This window comes from Taudactylus pleione, unplaced genomic scaffold (genome assembly GCF_031769625.1).
Source record: "Taudactylus pleione unplaced genomic scaffold, aTauple2 ptg000037l, whole genome shotgun sequence".
Taxonomy (NCBI): Eukaryota; Metazoa; Chordata; class Amphibia; order Anura; family Myobatrachidae; genus Taudactylus; species Taudactylus pleione.
In genome coordinates this window covers 19,811,998-19,827,749 of record NW_028284439.1, presented here as the reverse complement: position 1 = coordinate 19,827,749, position 15,752 = coordinate 19,811,998, and the positions used below count along the sequence as shown (strand labels likewise).

The window sequence follows — 15,752 nt, the reverse complement described above, 5'->3', positions numbered from 1 at the left end:
AGAGAGCAGCACTTTTGAATCTGTAACCCAGAACATGACTTGTGCACACACCTCCTTGTCCCCTTTCTGCTACTGTTCCTCCCAAAATTCTGATCCTGTCCTTCCCAGCCACATATTTCCACAGGAGTTGCCAAAGATTCCTGGTCCGTTGGTTGGCACAAAACGTTCTCTCAGCAAAAAGAAGAATCGGCGAAGGTCTTGAACTATCTCCTTTCCACTCCAAGTATCCCAAGAAATTGAGAATTGGGAAGATGTCTGAAGGAAGTTTTTGTTTGTGTCCGGAGTCCACCCATAAAGAGGGGGGTACTGTCACGACCCTGTCTAGTTGTCACCTTTTTTGCCTTGAGACTTACCCCTGTCAGCTCCCCCATGGATCTGTGTGTGTAATTTGCCTGGAGGATTTGCTCTGATTATTGCACCTGGCCTCTCCTCTGTCTGTGTGCACTGCTAGCCCTGATTGGAATCGCAGGTGTGGTTCTGATTCTCAGAGCTGCAGAGATGAATACTCCCTCTGCATGCTGTGCCTTCCACCACTCAGAATGCTACTACCAGACCACCTGTCCGTATCCACCAATTGCTGCCAGACCCATGATATATATATCCTCTCCTGATAGCATTCTGGGCCTGAACATCTCGTCTTCCCGTGGTGTATGGTTCATGCATTCAAGTCTGTCCCTGTAACCTGCAACCTGCTACAGCAATCCCTGGCGCTATCCAGAAAACCTGTTTCAGCTGTACCTGGCAATCCAGTAAATCTGCTGGCAGCAACCCCCGGTGCTTCCAGAAAACCTGTTACAGCCAAGCCTGGCAATCCAGTAAGCCTGCTGACAGCAACCTCTGGTGCATCCCGAAAACCTGCTACAGTAATACCTGGCATCCAGACGTCCTGTTACAGCAATACCTGGCCTGTGCTCTGCTGCTAGTCCTACTCCTGGTTGGTCCCTGTCACTCTGTAAACCTGCATCGTGTTACCCTGCCTTGCTTCCTGCTGTGGATCAACTCCTGCCCCTGTTACCTACCTATTCCCTCCCTGAGCCTGCAAATTCCCAAACCTACCCATTCCTTCCTGAAACCTGTTATTTCCAATTATCCTGTCCAGCCTGCAAATTCCCAAACCTACCCATTCCTTCCTGAAACCTGTTATTTCCAATTATCCTGTCCAGCCTGCAAATTCCCAAACCTACCCAATCCTTCCTGAAACCTGTTATTTCCAATTATCCTGTCCAGCCTGCACCTGAGTTCTAGCCTTTGTCATAGTAATTCCAGATTACCCTGTTTAGCCCTCGTCTCAGCATTACCTGACTTCCCTTTAGCCATTGTCACATTCCAGTCCTGAGTCAAGTTCCAAGCTCATCAGTTCAGTCCACGTTGTTCCAGAGTCAAGTTCCAAGCTCTTTAGTTCAGTCCACGTTATTCCAGTCCAGAGTCAAGTTCTTAGTTCATCAGTTCAATTCAACAAGTCTTCCTGCCGGTCCCAGTCCGGTCCCTCCAGTTCCTGTCATTTATCATCAAAGGCAGTTTTCACTGCTACCCAAGTCTTGTAAATAGAGCTATTTACATTATCTGTGATTCCAGTCCTGCCGGCCTCCGTTGAAACCCGATCACCACCTGAGACAGGTAACTCGCAGACACCAATCATGACCGTAATATTATTGCCGCTTTAAATTTCGGGGTCAAAACCACATAGAATAAGTAACTTCCAAAAGCCACTGCTTAGTAAATTTATCCCCCTGTCTTTTAATAACTTCCCAGGCTGCACCTGAGAAATATACTAACAGAAACATTTGTGGGAAATATTGGGGATGCCATAGATGCCCCCCCCCCCCCAAAAAAAAAGAAAGTCTAGTATTGACACATGTTAGCATACGTGGCCTTTATCAAATTAAATTTACACCATATTTAAAAGTTTGCCATTATTTATAAAATACTTTTTAGGAATTATTCTTCCTTGCTGTAGTGATTTTATTCAATATAAACTTGTTTTTCAATAAAGACCACTCAATCTCTATATCGTCAAACAGAGTTTCTCTGAATTTGGGAGCAAAACTAGTCGCTGATGTATTGTAGAAGGTCTTGCCGAAGAAGTAAAGGCCATGGTTGTTCCAGGAGCATTTCTATTGTAATGAGAACCTGGTCAGGAGCAATAGATGCTCTAACAAGACCTTTGAACAATGCTGTCGTTTTTCCTGGTTCCCTTTTTATATTCTTTATGGTTCCTGTACTTAGAGAATCAGGAGGGAACATGTACCCCAGTTTTAATCTCAAAGGTCTTGTGAGGGCATATATTGCTTTAACTTTTAAGCTTCTATAAGGGAACTAGAATTCTTCCAGTTTGATATTTTCACTTGTCACCATCCGGTTTATCTTGGGAATCCCAAACATCTAAATTATTTGTTGAAACACTTCCTTGTGCAAATCCCATTCTCCAGGGTGGATCTGCCACCTTGTCCTTTCTGGCTACATGAAGTACTGTGAGGGATCTTAGGTTCTTCTCTTCCCATGATATGACTGTTGTATCTCTATCAGCATGTGCCTGTTTTAGGTGCCTCCTGGTCTGTTTATGAAGACTACCATTGTCTAGATGTATGAAAATCCTTTTAGCTGTTTTTGCTGTAATTGAGGTGTAAACTGGTGAATTTCACACCACACCACTATTACCTCCGAGATGTTTGTGTGCAGCCTCTTTTCCTTTTGACTCCATACAACTAGTCTTACATTGTCATGCTGATGAGCACCCAACCTTAGAGGTTGACCCAGAGTTGCTATCCCATCGTTTCATTACCTCTAATTGCAGATCTCTCATATGCCAGCCTGCCCATGGGAGAATATCAATGGTTGAAAAAAACATACCTAAGTGACTGAGACATTCCCTCACTGAAGAGTTTTGCCAAGACTGGCTCTGATAAGACAGTTGTTTAATCTTTTGGATTCTTTCTTGTGACACTGATGCCTTGTCACTCACTGCGTCTATCTGGAGCCCAAGAAACTGCAGCTGTTTAAAAGGCACATGTGAATTTTGCTGGAATTTATGATCCATCCATGTTCCTGTAAAAAAAAAAAACAGATCACTTTCAGTGTCATGTTCTAGGAGCTTATTTCTGATTTTCTTTAAATTTAGAATGTCTTCCAGATAAAGCAGCTCCTTGCTTCCATGATATCTGCCACCAGGATTTCCATTACTTCTATAAAGGTCCTGGTAGATGATGTAAGGACAAATGGTAGGCAGGAAGAGATGATGTGCTGGTGCAATTGGTATATGGAGATAGGAACCTTTTATATCTATTGATGTCAGGAATGTATCCATTTGTTACCATGATCTGGACCGAAAGGTTGTGTGTAGAAAGCATCCAAGCCTCTACTCACCTGGGAATCCTGCCACCCACTAGGATTGTTGAAAGCAGTGTTAGTTTATAGTCATTGAGGATTTCTTGGTTGTCTTCCTTCCATTCCACTGAAGAAAATAAAAGGACACCTGGACAAATTACCTGGATACTGTCTGCCAGGATGATAAGTTCTGGTCTCTGTGAACTGTTGTGATGAAGAAAAAGCAGATAAAGAGTTTTCAGACTGCTAATTTGCTGTCCATGAACACACTCATAAGGTTTTCCTAGCCACCACTGTGCATGCCTTTAGTTGCAAGCCTAATATTATCCACTGAAGCTTGACAAAGAAATGAAAATGTTTTCCTTATAATTTCCATATTCTTTATTAAGCTTTGTCTACTTAGTTTTTGTTGAGTATTGGAGTGGCTGTGGAGGGTCCAGGGAGGCTGCAGTCGCTGAGCTCTCTCCCTGCCTGATGTGCCACTATGTGGCTATACAGCAGCCAGCGGCAGTGGACAGAGGAGAAGTTTTAGAGGTGGGGGCGATCGCACTGATCGCCCTTCCCATAGATCAGCCCATCTCAGTAGTGCTGCAAAGGGGAATAATCTCCCCCTCAGCAGCCGACACGAGCCACCGCCTAGCCCCTCCAAACAACCCAGGCCCAGATACCTACTCTCCCCATGTCTGCACCGCTGCTGCCCATTCCGCATGTGTGCCTTTGCCTGCTTTCCCTCCACATATGTACCTGTGCCCACACAGCCCTTGTTAGCATCTGCACGTCTGTCCCCCTATCTGTGTGCCTATGCCTGGGGGACCCTACTTGTTTAATTTGTACTGGGCCCCACAAGTTCTGATGGCAGCTCTGTAATTTGGCTTCTTAAGTACAAGTTCTGACTCCATACTGCAGACTATAGTAGTACCCAGTGATGCACCCAGTGATTTAGATACCTATAGGGTATCTGGCTTCTTCTTGTGCTCTGGGTCATCCGACATGTCACAATCTGTACCACCACTTGGTAGAGTGGGCTTTCCATAATTTCAAGAGATCTGCTTACAATGTCTACTACTTCTGGTATACAAAACAGTCCGCAGGAGCCACCTGTCCTACTGGAAGTTTGCTCAGAAAAAGTCTCCCTGCTTTGAAGAGATAGGAAAAAATGAGGAATAGAGAAACAACGAGTATATATCTTCTGGGAAGTGTACATTTTCTCATGTCTCTGCTCAGCCAACCAAGGAATAACCCATGTATCAGGACTGTCATATTGTTACCTTGGGCATGTTCTCACAACAGAATATGGCAAAGATGGGATATTTTCACAGCTACCTTACTCGCCTATTATCCTAGCCCTCACTCATCTTACTGTCCATCTTCTAAATCAACTACAGCTGTGATCAGCACTGACTAGTGATTAAACTAGTATGTGTGACTGTCAGTCCAGGGGCAGAACTATGGGAGACAATGGAGACGCCTGCCGCCGGGCTCCAGCACTGAAGGGGCACCTCCTCCATTGTCCACAACATATTCACCCCACTTAGGGCTGTAACTATGTACCCGGAGTGTACCGTCATGGCTGCCTAAATCATGGCACCTCTTCCTGGCACCTGAGAAGCCACTATACACTAGTGGAGAGCTCTGTGTCAGTCCATCAGCTGCCACCTCCGTCTATCTATAGCCTGTCCATACCCATTGGTGTTGCTGCTCCTCAGCAGCTTCTTTTTGTCAGTGTGACACGTCTGGTGCTCCCCTCACCCTCAACTCTGTGTCTCATTCCTCCATGGCATGCATATATTCTGTGTGGAACTGCGGGTGTATCTGCGTGCAAAATGCTACATTACAGTGTCAGCGGCTGTGACCCCAAATTATAACTTGCCTCCGGGCGCCTGGGATGAACTTATGCCACTGTGTGAGTCTATATTATTGTCATGATGTCCCTCTGTCAGTCTATGTATATGTGTCACTGCATGGGTACTAAATATTTTGTTACAATTTCTGTGCAAATAAAAGATTGTTATTGTGCCTTAAATAACAATATATTTTGAAAACAACCAAATCAAATAAAATTCAGGTGCATAAACACTTGAATATACAAAATAAAAATAATTTAGAATACTTCCTTTTGTATAAATATGGATTATTTGCTGCTACTATAGAATATTTCTGCTATATTCCAAAAAATATTACCGAGTTATGTTATTTTTCAACAAGAAGCACAAGTAGTTGTAAAAAGAATCAGTTTACTAAAATGTATACATATACATACAAGTCCTACATTTTTTTTGCAACAATGTATAATACCACAAGATATACTCTAATACATCCTGTCATCCGTTTCAAATCTCTATCTCCAATAATATTGGTTTATAAAAGTGCAAAAAAGAAAAACACAGGGTCTCATTCAGACCCGCTCGCGAGCGCAGGATGGTCTTGACCATCGCGACCATCACATTGGACGCTTGCATAAGCTGTGGGTGATAACCCACAGCTATGCGAGCGTCCAAGAGGCCGCTCCAATATTAGGTAGGAGGGCCTTGATTCAGAGCGAGCTCTCTGGTCAGAGCGTCCGGCTCTGAATCAGGCCCAGAGTCCGCCTTGCAAAAAAGCCCAATTAGGGGCAACCAATTTGTGTCCTTGAATCAGTGTTTACATAGCCGAGAACATATATACCCTTGTCTCCAAGATATATTGCCAGGTATCGCACTTAGGGCCTGATTCAGAGCCGGACGCTCTGAACGAGCGCCCGCTCTGAATCAGGACGTGTTTTTTTTTATTGCGAATCGGCCTTTTGGACGCTCGCATAGCTGTGGGTTACCACCCACAGCTTATGCGAGCGTCCATGATGATGGTCGCGATGGTCAAGACCATCGCGACCATCGGGCTTGCAACGAGACCCTTGGGGTAGGGTCTCGTTGCCGCAAGTCCTGGAGTGATTTTGGCTTTATCAGAGCCAAAATCACTCCCACTGACATCACCATGGGAACGCCTACCGTCTGGGCAGCCACGCCCCCGGCACGCCCACCAAAGGGGGCGTGCTGTCACTCACCATCAATAGCACACCCCCTTTGGTGCGAGACCTGGAGTGACGGCTTCCCAGTCGCTCGCCGGGTCTCGCGCATGCGCACTTGGGCACCATCGACCCGCTTGTGAGCGTGAGACCCTTAATTCCACCTCCCTTTTAACTTGATGTCAAACATGGAATCCAGATTATCAGCCCACTGAGTATAGCGGTGTCACAAAACAAACACAGTCCTGAGAGGAGTATTTTCCTCCCTCTCATTAGTCTTACTGCTCCCTTGTTAGGATGTACTCTGGCTGTATTATCCCCGGATCTTACAATCATCTAGAACAGTGTTGGCTAACCTTGACACTCCAGCTGTTGTGGAACTATATATCCCAGCATGCCCTGCCACAGTTTTAGCATGCCCTAATAGCAAAACTGTAGCAGTGCATGCTGGGTTATGTAGTTCCATAACAGCTGGAGTGTCAAGGTTAGCCAACACTGATCTACAAGGATCTTTCAAGCTACTGCAGGCAGGCTGGATTTCCCTGTTGCTTAATTTCCGTGTTTTTCCACTATTCTCCCCCCACAGGCATAGGAGACTGCTACGGTTGCTACATAGGAGCCGCGAGCAGTGTCTCAGTACAGCCCAGCACACAGCAGCATGTGCTGGGCTGCTGTAATGAACAGTGGCGTAACTAGGGCAGGGCAGCTGGGGCTCATGCCCTGGGTGCTACACAGCTACACACACATCGCCGCCGGCACTGATGTGTGTGTTTCAGCAGCCAATGAGAATCAGACAGACTCTCATTAATTGCTGGCCCACTGCCAGAGCCGGGCTGGAGCTCACTCATGAGCTCCGCCTTCCGGCTCCTGCAGTGGGTGATGGGAGAGACATGACGTCTCTCCCATAGTACCGAGCGGGACTCAGTCTGGAGGACGGAGGAGCAGACAGCAGCAGGCACAGCAGGAGCGGGGATTCAGATAAGTTAGTGTCAGTGTTTTCTGTCTGTCTTTCTGTGTCTGTCATTACATAGGAGGGGACCACTACTGGCCGTGGGCACTGCATGTGGGACCACTACTGGCCGGGGGCACTGTATAAGGGGGACCACTACTGGCCAGGGGCACTGTATAAGGGCACTGCATAGGGAGGACCACTACTGGCTGGGGGCACTGCATAGGGGAAACCACTACTGGCTGGGGGCACTGCATAGAGGGGACCACTACTGGCTGGGGGCACTGTATAAGGGGCCCTGCATAGGTGGGGACCACTAATGGCCGGGGACACTGTATAAGGGTGCGCTACTGGGGGCCTGCATAAAGGGGACCACTACAGGGGGCACAGTATAAGGGTTCACTACTGGGGGCACTGTACACAGGGCACTACTACATGGGGCACTGCTACTGGGGACATTGCATAAGATGCACTACTACTTGGGGCATTAAGGTGCATATGTAATGGAAAGGAATGTTCCCAGAGTGATGAGAAAGGGGTGTGTGTCATGTTGACATGCCCCATTTTTCAGTGGCTATACCCCTGGTGGCATGTGACCACGCCCATTTTTACGGCATGCGCACATAGGGGGGGCTCCTTTTTTCATTTTGCCATGAGCTCCAAATACCCTAGTTACGCCACTGGTAATGAAAGAGGGAGGGGAGCCGCGCTGGACCTGGGCCCCTCTTGGTGCCCTTGACAACACATCTGGACTTGCTCTAATGCTTGGCAGAGCAGGGGACTTGGATTTTGGAATGGTGCCCACATCTGGGAAGAAATCAATTGAGCTCAAACGACCTAGTCCTACTGCCACATCTAACGGATTACTGTGATCACTGACCGTGTATATGTCTGCAGTATTACATACACTGCACTTTGTATGAGGCAGATTATAGCTTATTAAGTGCTATTTATGGAGTGGTCACACTCACTCTAAAATCAAGCACCTCTATAAATCCTGCTTTTGCTCTAGAAGTCCTTTACTGAGGTGCACAATGAAATAGGAAGTTGCTCTTGACCTACTATTTGAAATTATATCACATCCCTGTACTCACATAGTGCCACAACCTAAGCTAGTCATTAGGAGGCACTTATTGCAGGTAGGTCAGTATAGACCCATATATTTGGATTGTCAGTATTTGAAACAAATCAGCACCCATGTCATAGCGGTCTGATCAGGTCATAAAGGTTACTCTATAATAATTAATATAAGGATGATTGTGTAACTGGTCAGTACACCAGTCTTCCTAAAAATACTACTTTCAGGTTAACACTAAGTTATAATGTACTAGTTTTTTAAACAGACAATGCATAGAAGACACTTAAGAGGTTGGTGTCTGTAGCAGTTATTTGCAGGGCTGGATTAAGGTTTGTGGGGGCCTCTATCAATATAATTAAGGACAGGGAGTGGATGTGCTTGGGCAGGTGTGCAGGTCATATATATATATATATATATATATATATATATATTTTCCATGGACAAAAAAACCTTATGGTTTCACATGTCCCATTAAGGCTTCTTAGACATGATCTGAAATCTCACAAAACCTATAGAATTTCTGCCAATCAAACTTAAAAAAGCATTGAAATTCCAATCATTAAGGCTGACACCTTAATGGACGTGTTCCTTGCGCAATACATATATGGTATGCCATCTCACCTTGTGGTTAACTGCAGATTCAGCACTCTCACACAGTGTCCCCCTCAACCGTGCAACTCTGTCTTCCCCCACCACCCGCACCACTGTTTTCCTCCCCTTCTGCACCAATCTGATGTATCCAATCCCTACTGTTGTGTGTTCTCCCATTTGTGCTAGTCTGTATTCCTTCATCTGCACCAATCTGTCTTTACACATCTGCACTGCTCTGCAGAAGGGTGAGCACAGTCTGGATGCCAAATCCACGTCCAGAGTGTGCCAATGCAAAATGGTCCAGCAGCTACAGAATGGTCAGTATTGGCAGTGGGTACAATGGCAAATCAAATAGCAAACCAGAGATTAGGAAAAGGACTTATGCGGGAATCTGTGTAAAATAAATGATTCAGAGATGCACACATGGATCAGTGCGATCCCTGTGGCTTGCATCTGAAAAAAATCAATAAGACACAGATGCATGGACGGATCAGTGAGATCTGTCCATGCATCTGTGTTAAAAAAAATTAATAAAAGTATATAAAAAAGAAAAACTGTGTTCCCCCCTCCCCCAGGAACAACCAGCCCCGGGCTCTGGAGACCCAGTACTGGTTGTGCTATATACAGGGGACAAACGATGTAGGGGTCCCCCCCATATGAAGCACAAGCAGCATCTGGCTTTTCAGAACCAGTACATGTTACCAATATACAGGGGACAAATGATGTAGGGGTCCCCTTGTATTAGGCACAACTAGCCCTGGGCTCTGAGCTGATTCTGGAAATACAGGGGAAAAATGTGTAGGTTCCCCCTGTATAAACCAGAACCGGACTTTTTCTAGCGGGGGAGTAATGCCACAGCCAGGGGAACCCTATCACTGGGTCCCCCAGCCAAAGCATCAGCCCTGTCTGCTGGTCAGCCCAGGCCGGGGATCCCCTGATAAAGGGGTCCCCCTCTCCAGGGCACCCCAGGCCTGGACTGATATGCCGGGGATATCCCCAGCACCATTGAAGTCAATGGTGAGAACCACTCATTGACTGAGAGGCGGAAGGATCGCCTCTCTAAGCCATTGAGCGCTCCACACCAGGATTTCTGTACTAAAATCCTGCAGTGGAGCTGTCATTCGGGTAATACTGTCCTAATGTTCGTGGGTCTGGGTACTTCGTTTTGTTTTGTTTTTTGCCAATACCATGGATTGCCTACTTTGGAAAGAAGAGGACCTGATCCACGCATAGGAGGTGAGGTGAGTATGGATTTTTTATTACAGGTACACCATTGGATCATCTACTGGAGAAGAGGACCAATGGACTACAGGGATACATAGGTGATTATGTGAGATAGTGCGTGTGCATGTATGTTTTAATAAAATGTTACTTTATACAGTGTTTGTGTTCTGTGGTTTTTTAATATTGCTTTTGCTGTGGAACTACAGGTACCAGCGGGCCAGTGATGCCCTGCATGCAGGGGAGACTTGCTGGGAACTGTAGTTCCATAGCAAAAGACATTATTTTTAAATCTTTACTTGCACCACACTATTCACAATCAACCCTGGGCTATCAGCCTGGGGTGCCCTGGAGAGGGGGACCCCTTTATTGGGGGCATGCCCAGCTCCCCAGGGATCCCCGGCCTGAGCTGACTTGGGTGATTCTTCAGCTGGGGGACCTGGTGAAAGGGCTCCCCTGGCTGTGGCATTACCCCCCCCCCCCCCTGCTAGAAAGGGTCCGGTGCTAGTTCTGGTAAATACAAGGGGACCCTACACATTTTTTTCCCCTGTATTTCCAGAACCAGAACAGGCTCAGAGCCCAGTTCTGGTTGCACTGACTATGGGGGACCCCTAGGTCATTTGTCCCCCATATTTTGGCAACCAGGACTGGTTCTGAATAGCCCAGTGCTGGTTCTGCTTAATATGGGGGACCCCTACGTTGTTTGTCCCCCGTATTGTGGCAACCAGGAATGGTTCTGAATAGCCCAGTGCTGGTTGTGCTTAATACGGGGGACCCCTACATTGTGTGTCCCCTGCATTTAGCACCACCAGGACTGAGTCTGCATAGCCTGGTGCTGGTTGTTCATTGTGAGGGGGGACATGCCATTTAAAAAAGATATATATTTTAACACTTACATTTTTTAAAAAACTGCAGCACAGACGGAAATCACTGAGCCCGTCCATGCATCTGTATTTATTTTTATCACACACAGGCGCAGGCATCACGGATCTCCCAGATCCGTGCATGCAGCATCTGTTTCCTGCCGCTGGGTCCCGTAGCCCTCACCGCCGACCACACTGCCACCGCTAATCTGTCTGCCGCTACCCTTCGTCCCCAACTAATGGCCACAACTTTCCCTGGGGTCCCACTGCTGCTACCGCCTGCACTGAACAGCCATCTTTGTACACCCAAGTGAAGCCACAGTGAGTACACCTGCTGGAAGCTCCTACTGAGCTTGAAACGCATTTGCTAATACGCGCGCAATCAGACGATTGCTGCGGTCTGCGCATGCATCGCAGTGCGCGAACACTCCACTGCGATCGGGACTGCAGTGACTACGCAGACCCATCGCAGAGTGATTGACAGGAAGTGCCATTTGTGGGAGGTGATGGGGGAGTGGTCGGGGGAACGCAGGCGTGCCAGTGCGTTTGAACGCCGTTGCAGGGGCGTGCATAAATTATCCACTGCAATGCCATACGCAGCCTGAGGCCTCTTAGCGTGCGATGAAGTTAGCAATTTCTGAGTAAGGTCAGAACTTGTGCAAGTGTGCGTGAGGCTCCGATGGTAATCGATTGTACCAATGTTTTTGCAGTCTTGCTAAACATTACGAATGTGTGTAAGGTAAAGTGGGCATCCTTATGTAGTGCTGCGGCAGCATAGCGATTGGAATGGATTAGCATACTATCGCAATTGAACTGCATGCGTAATCGCTATTGCAATTGGTACTGAATCAAGCCCTGTGATTTTTTTGTCTTTGTTTTCAACCTAGAACGTTCAAAGTTACCAAGCAGATTGTAGTTTGTAATGTGCTTAATGACTGCTATCACAGAACCCTATTATACAGTATAGTACTAAGTGTGACAATCAGAAACTGTGCGTCAATTTGAATGTTGCTTGTAAAGTGAACCCTTGTGAGAATGTGTTTTCATGTGGGTTAATTTACTTACATTGTATTTAGAGACACAGACAACGTTCAGTAGATTTAGTTGACTTTCTTTAAATCTTTAATGATGAATTTGTAGTGCCTCTAAACTTGTTCATGAGACAAGGACTACAGCAATATTTTATTCTATTCAATTTTTTTTATAATTTCTAAAAAAAGTTTGGTTAAGTGAGCTAAGAAATTATTTAATTGAATTGTTTTATATCTCAGTAACAAAAAAAAAAAGCCATGAAATAGTCATAAAGCTTCTACCATCAATTATATTGCTGTATTCAAATTGTAGCCATATAGCTTGCACAGTAGAGACACCCATACTGTTAATTACTTATGAGAACAGTTCTAGATACCTACTGTATGTTAGTACTTATTGAGAAATACATATAAAAACAATATCTTTAAATAAACTGTTACAGCAGAAGAACCACATGTATGAATCTTTTCTTACTCACCTTGGAAGTGGCATAATGGGAGAGATGTACCAAGCCTTGAAAAGTGATAAAGTGGACAGCGATAAATTACCAACCAACCAGCTCCTAAATGTCATTTTACAGCCTGTTTGAAAACTGTCAGGAGCTGATTGGTTGGTACTTTATCACTTGTCAAGGCTTAGTACAGCTCCCCCTCTATGTGAAGGAGTGGTGGAGAGAGATGTTCTGTAGATGCTAGCACTCTCACAGCATAAAGCAAAGACAGCTTTATAGAGGGAAATGAAGGAGCAGCTGCAGGTTCCTTTTAATATTACCATTCATGTTCTCAGTGCTAATACACAAATAATAGGCCCTGACTTAGAGACCAAACTCTATTATCTCTTTATTGTTTATCAGTGTCTGGAATGAAGAGTCAAACTGCACAATTCTCCAAGCTGATATTATGGATGACTGGGTAGACTGTTCATTCACATGTGGTGTTGATTGCCATGGACAATCCAAATATCCCTGCCTCCAGATACTGGTGAACGTGTCTGGCTCGGGTCACGTGGCTGCTCTGCACTATAATGAAGAAGCTGTTCAGACAAACCCCAAAGTAAGTATACTAGCACCTGGTGATGGACAGTGCCTCCCCAAATCCTGAGAAACTATACAGAGTATAATTCAGTAAAAGGAGCCTATGTTATTAGGGTGCAAGTTGCAGCCCGCTTGGATTTGCTATGATTGCCGATTTAAAAATACAGGAAGACTCGTAGGAGTTCCTGCAGCGACTGCAAGTTGCACCCTATTAGATAAGCTCCAAAGTCACTTTCAAAAGAGTACTTTCTCTTTATAAATATAAGCATAGGCCTGAATTACTTCTATCAGTTAAGGTGCATACACACGGTCAGATTTGTCAGATGAACGACTGAATGATTTTTGACTGCATTAAAATGAATGGAAATCGTCCAAATCTGACTGCAAATACATCAGATGTCAGATATCGTTATCTGACAAACGGGAACACGCATCGTTCAGACATGTCAGATATGTCAGATTTTCCTTCAGATATGAACGATTAAACGATTTTTTAAATCGTTATCGTTCAGATCTGAAGAAAACTCTGAGCGTGTGTATGCACCATTAGAGTCCTACAATATGGGTGTCCAAGGTGTGCTGGTCATCCAGTGGAGAGAGCTTCATCTGTAATTACACCTAACCAAGTCTTCAGGCCTCACTACCAGCACATCCAACAAACAGAGAGCCGAAGCAAATGAATGGAAGGCAGGAGGGAGATTAGGAAAAATAAAGAGAAAGGGTGGAGAAAGTAAATAGAATTAATTGAAGATGCATTATATGAATTATAATTTCTAAGTGTAAAGGAAAGGTGTTGAGCCAAAGAAGGTGTAAGCAAAATATAGAGCAGTAGTAAAATTGGAACTGAATTATGAAATGTTGGGCTTGGGGGAATTAGCTGGCACAACAAACTACAATCCTGACTCTTATTACAACACTATTTGAAAATATTAGTTTTGTCCAATATGCTTCTATATATCATCTATAATTTAATCATAATGATCAGGTTTACAGCAACATTTGTTTTGTTACATATGAGAATACATTAGCTTGATAATGGACGACTCGCCGGAACTGTTTCTAACAATTCCAATGCTCCTTCAGTTTTCTTCATCACGTTCAGTGGTTATTATATTTAATACAAATATATCTTTGTACTTCTTACAGTGCTTTTATGTCCCAAAATGCCAACGAGACAAGAATGAGTTGCTGGATGGAGTGCTTGATGTGAAACAATACTTTGAGCATAAGAATGACACTCCTTTTGCATGTTTCCACCAACCTGACAGTACGCCAGAAGATGTCATACTGATTAAGAAGTATGACCGGTCCGTGGTCTTTCATTGCCTTTTTTGGCCAACTCTCATGCTGATTGGAGGGGCCGCCATAGTTGGCATGGTAAAACTAACGCAACATTTATCCTTAATGTGTATGCTCTACTGCAACCAAACACGAGAGGACCCTGGAAATGTGACCCCACGTGCGGACTCTCAGCAGAGCAGAAATAGAAAGGACGATAAGACTATAAGGTGGAGATTAAATTCACAAAGTATAAATAATGTATCATTTAGCTGAGAACAAGGAGTGTACAAGACACTCATGTGATAATTCTTAATGTGTCAACCAGACGTGTAGTATACTGTAGCCAGTAGATAATTATTTATACTGTATTATAAATGAGAGAATAATTTTTTTAGCTCTAATTGTTTTGTTTTTAGAAAAATTGAAAAAAATAGCAATGATTTTTTTAATTAATGATATAAAGTGTTCATAATAAACACAAACAGCTGCATATTACTTTTTTTTTTTATTAGTAATCAACTTATGGCGGTCTACATGCATATACAGTACATATGTTTTGGACCCTTCAGAGTGAAATGGTGCTCACCTGCTGATGTCACACAGGTTTGCCTGAAGCTGGAGGTGGATAGTAAGGCTCTGCTCAAGAGGCAGTGAATACACGCAGCTGGTTCTTCACTGCCTCCAAGTGTAGAGAACAACACAGCACAGCTCACCAGTTTTCTCAGCCACACAGTAGGAACTATTATCTCTTTTAATCTCATACTTTCTCTTGTTACTCCCTTCTTTATAATAAAATACACTCTAGGCAGTAAAATATTTTGAAGCCAATACTTTGCTGTTACAAACTCTAAATACACCAACTCTTGGACCCAAGATGTGACTTATTCACTCCACCTGTACACACATATTTAGTGCTTCAGAAACACTATTTGAGTCACAATCATCCTCCAAACATCAGTCAGCAAACTTGCTTTCCCACAGGTTTAAAATAACCACCTTTTCTGGTCTTTTCGGAGACCCCTGAACACCGGCTACAGCAGTTGACTCTCATTCTCACATAGGGAGCTTTGCTGGATCTCAGACACGCCTTAGAGGCAAAAGTCTACCTTATTAGAATAAAGCCAAAGTCAGACTTATGGACGATCCAGGCTGCCACTACAACCACCAGTGACAGCACTGCAGACCAGATAGCTGCTCACTCATACTCACACACGCCACTGGCAGCAACATAAGCTACCTGTTGAACCAAATCCCACGGGCCCGTAGGGACATCTCTCAATCTCTCCACTCCTGCAAGCACCAGTGAGGATGCCCGCCATGGGAAGAACAATTCGGTAGGCCCAAGATATTGGGAGCTCCTTTCTGAATAGAACAGAGTG

At 44.8% G+C, this 15,752-nt stretch overlaps 1 protein-coding gene across 1 annotated transcript in view; it reads left to right on the top strand.

Annotated features, from left to right (window-relative positions):
* Positions 1 to 14,799, top strand: part of KCNMB3 (potassium calcium-activated channel subfamily M regulatory beta subunit 3) — a 43,037-nt gene extending 28,238 nt beyond the window's left edge. Inside the window, exons 3-4 of the mRNA XM_088452343.1 lie at positions 12,913 to 13,111; positions 14,239 to 14,799. Of these exons, the coding sequence (XP_088308469.1) occupies positions 12,913 to 13,111; positions 14,239 to 14,646 (607 nt within the window). The 3' untranslated portion in view covers positions 14,647 to 14,799. The remainder of the gene's footprint in view (positions 1 to 12,912; positions 13,112 to 14,238) is intronic.
* Positions 14,800 to 15,752: the final 953 nt, after the last annotated feature.